At 42.1% G+C, this 13774-nt stretch overlaps 1 protein-coding gene across 14 annotated transcripts in view; it reads right to left on the minus strand.

Annotated features, from left to right (window-relative positions):
• Positions 1 to 13774, minus strand: part of SLC4A4 (solute carrier family 4 member 4) — a 251636-nt gene that overhangs the window by 8491 nt on the left and 229371 nt on the right. For all 14 annotated transcript variants that reach the window (XM_074950418.1, XM_074950426.1, XM_074950422.1 and 11 more), the window contains 5 exons: positions 12887 to 13065; positions 11412 to 11484; positions 6385 to 6453; positions 4675 to 4848; positions 2392 to 2553 (listed from right to left, as the gene is read on the minus strand). In XM_074950418.1, coding sequence (XP_074806519.1) covers positions 2392 to 2553; positions 4675 to 4848; positions 6385 to 6453; positions 11412 to 11484; positions 12887 to 13065 — 657 coding nt within the window. The remainder of the gene's footprint in view (positions 1 to 2391; positions 2554 to 4674; positions 4849 to 6384; positions 6454 to 11411; positions 11485 to 12886; positions 13066 to 13774) is intronic.

Raw genomic sequence — 13774 nt, forward strand, 5'->3', positions numbered from 1 at the left:
GGGCATACCAGCACCTGGGAAAGCAATTAATATTAAGTTGCACTTTGCTAGAAATGTTTAGACATTGTTGCTGAAAAGATATAGGTCCTGCATTGACAGACCCGGCACGGTATGCCATTTGAAAGGTTGGGTAGGAATACCTTGTACAGAGGTCTTGTGGTATCTGCACTGATTGTTGGGTATTTTACAAATGTTTCCAGTGGGAATCTGGCATATTTCAAAGGCAAAACATTTGCTCTTCAGAAATATTTTTGTGAGCTTCAGGGATGGTTTAACAGCAAACATCCAGAGAGGTAGTGAAGCCATCCCAAATTACCCGATAGCCCCCTCCAACAAAACACAGTTTCCAGGCAAACGAATATAATAAATATGATGAAAATGCTGACACTAGAGGTTCTTCTTTATACATTACCATCTGCAAGAACAGAGATCTCAAATCTCAATATGCAAAAAAAGAAAAGCATTAAAGGTTTTGCATCTTCACCATTTGGCAGCTCTGACAAGGTTACTAAATGTGAATCCTGATCTAAACATAGTGGCCCAAAATTTTTTAAGAGTTACTAGTAATGTTTGGGAGCCCAACTTGAAACACTTTCATGAGGTCTGACGTTCAGAACATGCTCCGCTTCTGGCACGCCTTGAAGGTGTCTCATGATGGGCACCCAAAAATCACTAGACACTTCTGAAGGTGTAGGCTAGGGAACCAGGGATGGGATACCTGCATGTGCTTTCAGCTGTTCCCGCCTCTGCACCTAATTGCTAACAAATCCTGACTTAGAACTCATCAGGTCTTGCCTCGTTCATTCTCTCTAAGGCCATGTATATTATATATGCCCTAAAATGTCATCTTTGAACACCAGTTCACTGATACATTATACATAACCTGCTTTGTGCCATCTCCCAAGGGCAGGTGTATAGAATAAAAGAAAAAATACACCACCACATACTATCTGCAGGAATCCAGTTGCAATGAGTGCTGAAAAAATGTCCTAAGAAATGTTAACTAAAAGGAATGTTATGTAAGCCAGCCTCCCATACAACCAAATACTGTAAATGTCAATAACTAGATACACAACCATCACAACCACCCTGCACGCAGGTGTATTGCTATAATCATTGAAAGTGTTAGAAATCAATCCAGTAATTTCCTTTTAATCAGGCACAATGTGTCCAGCTCCCGTGCTGTATAGGGAATGTTGTTGGGCCTGGGGGCAATGTAGGACCTTCTGGGAATATTCTTAGCAGCTCTATGACATGGGCTGGTCCAATGGATCAACTGATTATGGATCCTAGAAGAAGCTTTGAAACTTGTGTCCTACGGGCTGACTGATAGGATAATGGGGTGCACTGTACAAGTACCTGCATGGAATTTCTAGATTGAATGTGCAACTTGTGCCATTTTTTCACCTCTTTCTTCCCCTAGGAGGAATGGCAGCATTCCTCTTCAAGGGAGCATCCTTCTGCTCCCAGCCACAGTAGTCAGGCTCTTCACAGAGCAGAGGAAGAAGTAACTCCACTAACACCAGCCGAAACTCTTCACATCATTGTGCTGAAGTAGTTAAAGCCCCATTGTCATTCAGCTGGGGGTAAAGAGAGCCAACTCCCCCAGAGAGAGAGTGTGATTTAATAGACATGTGACCTCAAATTAAGCCTTGGTAGGGAAATGCTTTAAAGGCACAAGGACAATATTTTTGTTTAAGTGCATATGGAACAAAAAAAACAACTGAAGTATTCTAAGGCACATGGATCAGGTCACAGCGCTTAAGAGCAACATTTGCAGCTATGCTTCATTATTTTAATGCACACGACAATCAGAGATTAGAGCTCTGAGTAAATCACACTCTAGACAGCCACTTATCCTCTCTCAATTTTCAAGCCAGGATTACCAACCACAAACAAAAGACCTTGCAGAATGTGACTAAGCAAGTCACATCTTTGTGCACTTTTAAAAATTGAATTAATTAATTAAAGAGCCATGGAATACTCCAAACAAGTGTGTTATTTTCACTGGTAGTGGAGCTGGTTGCCCAGAGCACGTACATCCTAAAGAGCAAAACAAAAGTGAAAGAGAGTCAGGGCGTAAACAGACTGTGGGAAGAGAGAGCACTCAGAACACACAACATTTCAATAGACACGGAGTAGAATATGCATGCGGAAACGTGACTCTTCGTTCTCGGAAATGAAAGCGCCACCAGCGAAGGTTAGGGACATCTGAAAGATGATATGCTCAGGGCCAGGTGCCTGCAGCGGGTAAAGATCATGCTGAGTCTGAGTCAAACTAGGCAGGGAGAAGTCGCCACTGCACCCAGCCATGAGGAGGGAGTGCACCTAGGGACACCCAGTATTAACAAGCTAGAGTTTATTACTTTACAATTGCAGGAAGCTCCTTACATCGTCATTGTCACTATCCAGACTGCCCTTCTTCTTTTTCTTCTTCTTCTCATCCTCTTTCTTCTTCTTGTCCTTTTCTGGAATGACGTCGTCAAGGAAACTGAGGTCATGCTGGGAGAAGAGGTAGTCCATGGCTTTTCTGACCGCCACAAGTGCCAGGATCTGGTGGGACAGAAATTCAGCATTCCCGTATTTAAATGTTACCATTCCCCTTACGCACGCAGCACATTACCTTTAGTCAGGGATATTGGCTTTACCCTGTGTATTCAATCTGACACTGTTGTTCTCCCCGGATGCCTCAGCCCTGTCTGCAAATTAACACGTTGGAAATCTGACAGGTTACTGGAATAGCTCACGTCAGGTTGGACATCTAAACCCTGTAGCTGATTTGGACTCCGGGTTTCAATGTCTGAGGTGACCACAAGTCAGCGTAAACAGGAACAATATACAGGTTTACACTATAACCTGTCACAGGTAAGTTACAATTCTACCCTGAAAAACGGCTTTGGAAAAGATGGCATTGAGTGGTTCCATGGTTACTGTGTTACAGTTATTTCTGTATTAAAAAGTGCTTAGGTTACAAGTAAACAGGGTTGATCTCTCTAGCTGCCAGTTCTTCAAACTCAACTTGGGAACTAAAAGTCTAGCTGGGTTCTTGCCTTCTTGTGAATCACCACCAGCAACTGAAGTTCTGCAGGCCAAGCCAGGCTCCCAGTTACCCCTGTGCAGCCCCACTGCCTTTCGGGGGTTTGCACAGGGGTAAAAAACCGGGGGTCTGTAACTGGAGCCCACTCAGATCTCTGCTTATTGTGCACACGAGGAAGAGAATCCAGCTCAGTCTCTCTCAGATGCCTTTGCTAAATGTTTTTACTGTTTTGTAAAGATATGGCTCTTAACATGCCAGCAGACCAGACACATTGATTTTAAAGGTATCTTTCTACATAGGAATGTTTCCACAGTGGAACCACAGTGAATGTTCTTAGAAGGAACAACGCTGATGCAGTTAACAGCATCAACACAAGAGTAAACACGTCCCTTTATTTTTTTCTCTGTTTCTGTTTCTCTCTCTCTCTCTCTCTCTCTCCCCCTTTTTTAGATAAACCATACATTGTGCAACTACAGTTGGCTTTGACTCACCTATTAATTAAGCCTGAAATAAGGTAAGTTTAGCCCCGGTTTCATGACGAGCTATCCAGCATGAGCCTAGCTGAAATCTGAACTGTCTTTAAGCGGGAGGCTAGCCTCTACGGAGTATAGATTAATGGAGGTATTGTTTCGGTCACAGTAGGTTTGGAATGAAACCCTCACCTCCAAGGGTTCTAGTTATCCCAAAGAGAAAACGCATACTAGAGAAGGGCCTGAGCTGTGCTGTTTGGTTTTGCAGCTAAGCTCTTCCAAGGATCATGTGTTTGTGTAGGTGTGTCTTGTCTTCAGGTTTGGGGATTTGCTCTGACCCATTATAAAAGAGGGAAACTGCTGCAAAGCGTGCATTTGAATTCCCCCAAAGTGTGGGAGTGTTGGGGTTTCTGGTCTGTGGTGTTACCAGGTACACTAGGTTCTTTTCTATGAGTAAAGTACCATATAATAGCCGTATACGTTTACACAATGATATATTGGGTGAATAATGTGTCCTTCAACATTTACTCAACATTTTAGAATGAATCTGATGTAATATTGAAAAACAAAAAACACTTCCCCAAAGATGGAATGAGTAAATGAACCATTGTTAATTTTTATGACATACAGTTCCAAGAAAAGCCGACTTCTCATTCCTGATTTAGCCAATTAACTTTCTCAATTTCCCCATCCTGAGTTACAGCAGCACACAAGCAAAGGACACGGAGGACAGCTCTGCCCTCAAATTCCTTTGTTTTTGTCAGTTTGTGTTATTGAGAAGCACGGAAGAAGGCTTCTGTGCAGTATTTAATGTGAACTATCAAGGGAAAACAATGCATGTCTTACATGTGGACGTAGCTCAGAGGGAGGGTGTGGGAAATCTGACGGTGGCAACAAAAATGGGTCAAAATTAATTGTGGTTCCTGGAAAAAAAAAATTAACTTTATGGACTCATTTTCCCCAAAAGGATTTGCGAAAAAGCAGCCACTAACACAAAGAGTAGAGGCCGCGGAGAGCATTCCCCTTGTAATCTTGTATCAGTGTGATGGGTGGAATGACAAAAGTTCTTTGCTAAGTGTCTACTAGCTTAGCGCTGTAATGTGTTTTGTGGGGTGGTTTAAGTAAAGGGAGCCTGAAATGAAGAAGAAACTCGACAGCCCCACTTACCATGACTGGGAATATTATAGCAGCCACAGTTGACTTGAGGATCCAGAGGAGGGCCAGACACACCACCTGCAGGAAAGTGAACAGGTGGACCCGGCGCAGCGGGACGTGACGCAGATAAATGAAGTCAGGCTGATGTTTCAGAGGCATCAGAAGCAGCTTCAGACGATCCATGAACTGAGCAGGAGAGGGAAGAAAAAATTAAATGATACAATATTCAGAGTAGCTGATACACAAAAAGGAGTGATAAAGCATTGTTGGCCCTTAATTTGTGAACCAATGGTGACCTGCTCTTCTTGCAAAAACAACACACAACCAAACACCCTTGCCCCCTGTGGCTGAGTTCTTTCCCTTTTAAGTAACCTTTATGTTCTGCACAATGGGCAAAATTTTTAAACCTGGGTGCCTAAAGTTAGGCTCTTAATTTCTATTTAGCTGCCTAAATATGGATTTACTTGATTTTCAAAGGTGCTAAAAACCGGTAGCTCCCATGGATTTCAATGGGATTTGTGGTTGCCCAGCACTTCTCAAAGTCAAGCCAGTTACATTAAGGTGCCTAAATATGGATTTAGGTGCCTAACATTAGGTTTGGAAATGTTGGACAGTGTATAACATGAGAGCCCCGGTGCAAGATCCTTAGCTGGTGCAAAGGGTATAGTTCTATAGGAATGGCATCTATTGCCAGCAGCTGAGGACCTGACTCTGTCAAAAACAAACCAGACTGAGGAGTTGGTAAGAGGGGAAGTGCCTCTAGCCCTACTGGAAGAGACAGGTTGGAGCGAATCCCCAGCCAGGATTTCCTATCACTCAGAAGTTGTCCTTGGACAGCTGAAAAACAAACATTTTGTAGCACACTGGTCACCTGGGCCAGAGCACTGAGAAATTCTGCTTGGAAGAACCAGGGGTAGTGAATATTACAATCGACTGCTTGTCCCTTGCCAGAGCACTGGCCTCTTGCCCACTTCTGGCTGATTCTGAAACCAGATTCATCTTAATCTAGGGGGTGAAAGACAGGGCCATTTTTAAAATAAATTCTGATGGCATCCACAGAACATGTAGTCTTTTCCCATTAAAATACTGCTAAGTGGAAAAGAAGTTTGCAATTAGCAGGTGATAGAAAGTAACAAAACCACTTCCAGCTTCCTAATGCCAATTAAAGTGGCTGCCCTGGGAGAAAGGCTCCCTTACGTAACATTTCCTCAATAACAAAGAAAGGGCGTTCGGCTTTGCTCAGTTATTCCCACCAGTTCATGCTGGAGAATAATACCACCTCAATAAATCCTGTTAACTTGATTCTCTAATGCAAAGCAGCAGGCCCAGTTACAGGCCTGAGCCATCTAAGAAGCAGGACTACAGCAAGTGAACAAGCACTGTTCTCAGTATTTGTCAGTAAATGGCCAGAGAGATGGTTTTAAATCACGCTCGGAGAACACACTTAAAAGGTTACAATTGCTTCTTGGGGCATTGCCAGGGCTCAGAAGGCCGGAACTTGGTGCTCTCCTGTGGAAAGGTTGCTTTTATTTGGTATCATCTACAACACAATATTTGTGAAGCCTTGGTAAGAGCCTTTGGAATGAAAATGAGGTGGAGGAGGAGGGAAAGGGTGAATAGTTAAAACAAGAGCAATGGTTAATGATTGTCATCCTCTTGACAAGGTCCTTTAAAGAATCTACCCTTAAATATCAGAGTGGTTTGGTTGCTATGGGAACTTACCTGCACTCCATTAAGGGAAGCGACACCCATGTAGAGGAACACTCCATAGAGCACAGGCATAGGAATAAACTAGGGGAAGGAAAAGAGTGGTGAAAAAACTACAGTGAATAACCTCAAACAATCATCTAGTTGGTACAGAGAGAGTAACAGAATTCATATCCTGTGCTAACCCTGAACTTCATACGCATATGAGTAATGCCAAGTCATAGAAATTAGCAAGTTTTATACTGTATTTTAGTGAACAGGAGAGCACTTGTTGTGTTAAAAATAAATAGCTAAAGGGCAGATGTAATTACACTGGGAAAGAACAGGGCTCATACAACACAAAAATTTGCCCAGCAGAGAAGGGAAGTGAAGCCAGCCCAACCAGGAGGCAGAAACATGTTCCAATAAGGTTAAAAGTTTTTAAAAAGTTGTAAAATGAGCCTGTGTCCCTGCACTCGTTGGTTTTGAATAAGACTGAATGCAGAAATGCTGCCTCCCAAAAGGAAAGAGACTATATTCCCATCATATTGCCAGTCTCTGGAAAGAAAGGTTGTTCTCATAAGAGTTCCAAACCAGAGATTAGATAATGATGTGAACCAACCCTCTTATTCTTCGTCCAATCCTTGACCCACGTTAATTCATAACTAGTCACGGGCTAACAATTGTGAGTCATCATCTCACTTGCCAAACCTGCCTTCCAAACACCACCACCACTTTGCACTCACGTAAGTGGCAAGCCCAGCCCACCCAACACAACAGGCCCCTTTGCAGTGGAATGGGTAAAGTTTAGGCTGGATGCTGGGGAGCCAGACAGGGAGTGGGTCCCTCTGCATGGCTTGGAGGGATCAGTGCTAGAGGAGCCACCTTTGTAGCTATCCCGCTCCCTTCAATATAGGCTATTTCAACCCGCCCTGCATCTGCCAAGTTCCCAGCCCAGCTGCTTGGTCAGGCTCTACCTTTAATCGAAAGGTCTCAAAGTGCTTTATAAATATTCATTGATTAGTACAAACTCAATACCCTTCCAAGGCAGGTGATACATAGGGATCACTTCATCCCCCCATTGAACGCAATCCCCCTAGCATGGGATGGAAGCTGTTTCAAAGCACTGAACCACACTGCGCAACAGATGGCTCTGCATGGGAAATTGGTTTTTTTTTTTTTTTTAAATCTGGCACTCCAACTGCAGACAAAAAGCCTTTATCAGCAGCAAAATAACCGCCCAGCTTGCCAAAAATGAAAGAGTCCCTCAGCTGAGCAGCAAAGTTATTTGTAATAAACATGACATGTTGTTAATCAAAATATCAGACGATGGTCCAAATACAAGATGGGCTTGAAATCCTTAATATAATTTCTTTGACACCAAGCAAAAGAGCAGTTCCTGCATTGGTCCCCCTGCGGTGAGAAAAGCACTTAGTGTAATGACTCGCAACCACCACTGCAGGGCAGGCACTGCACATCCAATGCCTCTCTGAACTTTTAAAAAAAAAAAAGGGGGAGGACTTCTGGCACCTTAGAGACTAACAAATTTATCTGAGCATAAGCTTTCGTGAGCTACAGCTCACTTCATCTCTGAACTAAGAGTACATTCCATTTTTCTTTTGAGTGACGCATTTCTTTAACATCTTTAATGCACAATTTTTGAGCAGGACAACAGAACTTTTTATTGTATTCCCACTACATTATTATTCGCCCTTTCCTAGGTTATAAGCACAGTGGCATACAAGTACTTCTTTCTTTAGGCCTTGATCCTGCAAACACTTATGCACACACTTAACTTTAAAAAGAAAAGGAGTTGTGCTGACGTCAATGGGCCTAAGTTAAGCATGTGCCTAAAGTTAAGCATGCATACGTTTGTGCAGGATCAAGGCCTTAATGAGGATGTGCTGCCCATTTCTCAACTGTGCCTCACTTCCCCACCAGCTTCTGCAAGTCTCTCTGCTGTACATTAGTCTTTGTTGTGGCTTTGTTTGCAGCACTTGCTTCACTGAGTGGGATTCATTTATATTCCGTTTTAAAAGCTAAATGATTTTCCTGCAGCCTGCTTGCCACAACCTTCTGACAGTGCGCTGTAGGAAAGAAAAAAAATGTCTCACTTTGTGTTGTTTGCATTAGGGATAAGACTAGACAATGTCTCCTGAAGCAAGATGGGTCGAAAGTTTGTGGAGATCTTAGTTCAGCTCTTAAGTGTTTCTGTGCTGTTTCTCTCGCTCTCTTTTTTTTTTTTAAATAAAAAGTATTTTTAAATAAAAAGCACTGTTGCAGGATAAACAAACACGTAACTCACTCCTCAGTGAAGTCAAGGTACAGTATCATGCTTAACCTAATCCACTTGTGTAGGAAAAGTACAGTGCTTTAGTTCTGGAAGATTTCATGCTGGCAATGTATTCTCTGGGAAGGAAAGGGACTGCTAGCTGACAGACTCAAAGCAAACCTGTTGCTGGCCAACTAAAGAAAAAAAATGTATTTATAGGAAACTGCTTATCATTCTCTTAGCAGGAACTCAGATCTGCAGTTACTGAGTGGAAGAATCAGGGACATAAAAAAACCCCCAAACCTGCAGTTATTCATTTCACTGACTGTTTTATTGAATTTGGGCTTGTTAGTATTCAGTTTACTGTTGGCATCATAAGTTGTGTAGGTTTGACAAGGCATTCCACGAGGCAGTTCTTACAAGAGCAGAATCCACTGCTGAGTTTTGTTAAAGGTTCTGGAATTTTGCCAAGTAACTCCTACTGACCTTAATGGGAATCATACAGCTCTATCCCACAGACTTTACCCCATACGCGTCCTTCAGGCAAGTGTGTAAAATAGATCAGTGAACAGAGCAATCCTTGCTTAGAAATAAAAAAGCACAGCAAGGGAAGGGAACAGATTTCTGCAGGGAAAGGCCACAAAGTAACAACCAAATGCATCAAACTAAGCATGAAATTAAAGACGGGGTGGGGGGGTGGGAAAGAGTTAAGAAGAACCATGATGAGGAATTTACTATTTGTAAAACCAGCCACTGAAATCTAGAATAGGAAAGTTTTGATTATTTAAAAAAAAAAAAAAAGATAAGATTCTTCTCTTCCCCTTCAAGGCACTTGGTACCACCTGCCCCTCCCCACACTCCTGCCCTCATCTCCACCCCAGGGTCACATCTTCCCCTTTGCTCACTCATGCCTTTCCATGATTAATATACGTAAAGCTCTCATTTGCCTTCTCCCTTACAATACCTACCTGTTGCATCATTCAATTACTATGACCCCTGCTGCTGTTTCTGTAGCATAATGTATGTTACTGTTCTGCATTGCCCTCGACTGTGCCTTTAAACTCTAAATCCGCAGGGCTGGGACGTGTTCCCCATTACTGCCTGTATCTTGGATGCTATAAATAAATAATCATCACCACAAAAGTCTAATATGCAGACAGAAGAGTTCCTGCACCAGAGATGTGTAACTAGCTTCCCTAGTGTTGTTCTGTGATCTAATGATGTATTAATGGTAACATATATGTATGTAGCTGTATGCAAATAAATCCCCGATCTCGAAAAATAGGCAAACATCTATGCTGTAGCAAACAGACAAAAACCCAAGGGGAATGAGTGTTAAAGAAAGAAGTCAGAGGCAGAGCTGATCAGTGCCTGGGCGGAATGCTACTGGCTGGCTATCAGGAAAAACAAGGAGATTAAGAAATTGCATTTCTATATCATCCTCCTCATATGCACATACTTTGCATACTGCTCAGGTGGGCAGTATTTCTGAGGGATGGAAATATTACTGATTTAAGAGGAGAAAGCCTAGAAGTTCAGTTCTCTTGGTTGTTCTGTTCAAAGGCAAAGCAAGTTTTATGAACCTAGCACGGGCCAGATGCGTGCTCTGACAGCTGGACCTAATGGGCTTAAATCGAGGACCTACTGGAGTCAGTGAGAAAACTCCCATTGACTTTAGTGGGGTCAGAATTTTACCCATGGAGTAGCTCTGTTAGCTCAGACCAGCTGAACTTTATGGATTGCCAGGAATTCTTTATACTCTTCATCATCTATGTCATGTCTACACTCTGAGTCATAAACACACACCATGAGCTGGGTGCCAAATGTAAAATTCTCTACACTCATACGTGAGATCACTGAAAAGTTATTCATGGCAACTAACATCTACTACAAGAATTGGATTCCTCGGTACTAACAGGATGAACTAAAGGATTGTCTTATTTCGGATATGCTCATTGATTTCCTGGTACATATGATATGTGGATGCCCTGGATGCATGCATAAAGCACATCTCACGCCATACCCATCCCTCTGATACACGCTGACGAAACAATCCTAATTCTTCACCTGGCAGCCTCCTCCAAGACTATAAAGTGAAGTCACTCTGGGAAGTTTGGAAAGGGAATCAATCTGAAACTTTCTTTTGTCACCCCCAAGCTGAGATGATCAATACCACAATCCTGCCGTTCCCTCACCTCCCACTGACTCAAGGTGCAAGGACGAGATTCAGTGGTATACTCTGACTTCTTTGTGCCACACCAGTGATGCAAAGCAGTATGTAAATGGCTGTACAAATACACTTACATAATTTCAAATTTCTTTTTCTTGACTATACATTCATTGTAAACTGGTGTCTTCCATGGAGGAAATACATTGTGCTATCAACCATGCTTCCAGCATGGCTTCAACAAGCTCTCCTAGTTTATCTGCAGTATATTTTGCATGAGCACATGTATGTGGCAGATGCATGAAACATATGAAGTACAACAACAGTGCTGCACACAAACATTTAAAGCAACTCTTATATTAAAAGAAAACAAAAAAACCCAACCTTGAAATTTCTTGGCAACACTGTATCAACCTACAGATAAACTTTTTAGGAGGAAAAATCATGTATTTTAAGCTCTCACTAAATTATAAAACTACATCAATAATTCTCCCTAATCTCCTTTTCCATACTGCTATGATGACAGTCTTATCATAAGAACAGTCTGTTATTGCAGTATGGGCAGCTTCTTTATCTTTCAGTGTCCCAAGAAGAAAGAAAAGGGGGAAATTTTAACATATTTACCTTCAAGATGGGAGCCATAAAGACTGACACACCAGTGAGAATGAATACAATGACTCCAGTGACTCTCTGCTCCCTGAAACCAAATCAGACAGTTACTGGTCTAGCTCCTGCTTTCTCCTAGGTTTCATTCTCTATTCAACTCTCCAAAAAACCCATATACTCTAAAGATTAGGTTTTGAGGCCAGATTTTCAAAGGTGGGTGGCAATGGTATGGCCAGAAACATCATGCACACAGGTTGAACATGCACACTGTTTGCTAATGCAAAAAACACGTATTTGCATGTTTCTCCAAGTGCCTGATTTGTGGATACAGCAGTTTGCACCCATCTTTGAAAATCTGGCTCCTTTGAAAATTGAGACTATTCCCAGAGTGTCATTTTTACTCAGATAGCTAAATAACAAACACATGACTGGCAAATCAGTAGGATGTTACAAATCAATATTAGGGGAACATGTTTGAAAATGTAATGTCACAAGCCATCAATGGGCAGGCTAAATTCTTTGTATGTGATTGGCAATTTGTGTTATACGCATATCAATGATAAATCATTTGCTATGGACTCATTAGTTGGTGGCATATTTTGAATCCTCGTCTAAGAAGGAAACCACAGTTCTGTTTGCTGGTCAGCACAAGTACAGAAGGAAGTCATGCACTATTGGTCTGACTTTCTGTGGAAGTCTGAGCATCTGCACTTCTCATTGCCCTCAGAGGGAGCCAGGGTTGCTCAGCAAGTCTGAAAATACACTGGCAAACATTTTCGAGTATGTAAAGTTAGGTACCTAAATTCACATTTAAGCACCTAAGTAAGTGGCCTGAATTTCAGATGCACAGCTCTCCTGCTGAAGTCACTTAAGACCACTCAGTTTGGGTACCTAAATATTGCATTAAATTACCCGATTAGGTAGAGCTGGTTGCTTTAGGCACCCCAAGTTTGAATTTTTTGGCCACTGTATTTGATCATGTCTGTCTGTCTAATTTCCAGTTACAAAATTATCTGTGATGACATTGTCCACTTTCCCATCCTCAGAAAGCCTGCTCTTATTACAGATCAGCTGTCAAAGCTAACTAGGAAAATTAGCCACACTCCTCTGGGAGTTTTGTGGCCAAGTCTCCTAGTCAGCTTTGAAAAATCTCAGCCTACATATTTCACTCCCAAAGCAGTGAAAAACAATATATAACTTATTAAAAGTTTCAGTCTCTCTCTCTCTCACTCCCACACACATGCAAGTTTTAAGACAACTTTTTTCCCTTTTAGGAAACAACCCTGGAGAGGGTCTACTCAATACAAACTTCTAAGTGAATAAAACCAGTGAGGACTAAAAGAGTTCTAAGGAAATCTCAGCTGAGTTGAAAATGTGCTGTAAATCTGACATCTATTCCCGAGTGTCTCTGCCTTTGTCCTGTTTGGTGCTAGATCACTTACAGCATACACTGATCTTTGCATGCAAACAAGGCCACTTTTGGTTTGCCATACCTCACTCCCAGAAACTTGGGCTGTTCTCCAGGTGCTGAGGTCTCGGTCTCCATCTTCAAGCTATCGATGTGGGCAATGGAGATCACAGTAGCAGCAACGTACCAGGGCAGGGCCATGAAGGAACATATAATCATCAGAATAGCCACCCAAAACAAATCCAGATGATAGCCAGCACCTTTCTGTGGAGGGACACAGGCAACAAACGTTATAGCATTCAGCTAATCATCAAATGTTTGAGAGCACCAGGACCTTCTCATAGTTCTAGATTGATGGTAATGGCACACAAATCATCTTGATCAGACGTTAGCAGAGTATGACCTGATGACCTTTAGAGGCTGAATTATCAATGTAGCTGCTGCACACAGGTATATATTACAGTGGTGGGTGACTTAACAAATAAAGGGGGTAGGCAGCCTTGTGAGCAATTTCGGAAGAGATCGAAATTGCAGAAAGTCCACCAGTAATTAATTGATCACTGTATTTACAAAACATGCATATATACTATATGCGGGGAGGGGTGAAATTGATGGAGTTCAAGCCCACCAACCAGCAAAATAACTCCATACAAAGGGTAGTAGTCAAATCAAACTATGGGCTGAGAACAGCTGCAGAAAGTAATACAAACCGGCAAAAATTAGACTGGATGTACACTGAATCTTGGCAGGAATTTAAACGATCCAAACAATATTATGTTCAAGTACTAAAAATATATGTATTTCCTGGGTATAATCTTGCAGGGTATTTCAACGCTGCTCTAGAATGCCCATTCTTTCACTTGGTAATGCGCCCTTTTAAAAAACAACCCCCCAAACACACCATTGTACAGTGCTATTTTTATAGTTAACTGTGACCCTTACTTTATTAGCTATTGTGTTGACAAGGAAATCA

The sequence above is a fragment of the Natator depressus genome, chromosome 4, assembly GCF_965152275.1.
Source record: "Natator depressus isolate rNatDep1 chromosome 4, rNatDep2.hap1, whole genome shotgun sequence".
Classification (NCBI taxonomy): domain Eukaryota; kingdom Metazoa; phylum Chordata; order Testudines; family Cheloniidae; genus Natator; species Natator depressus.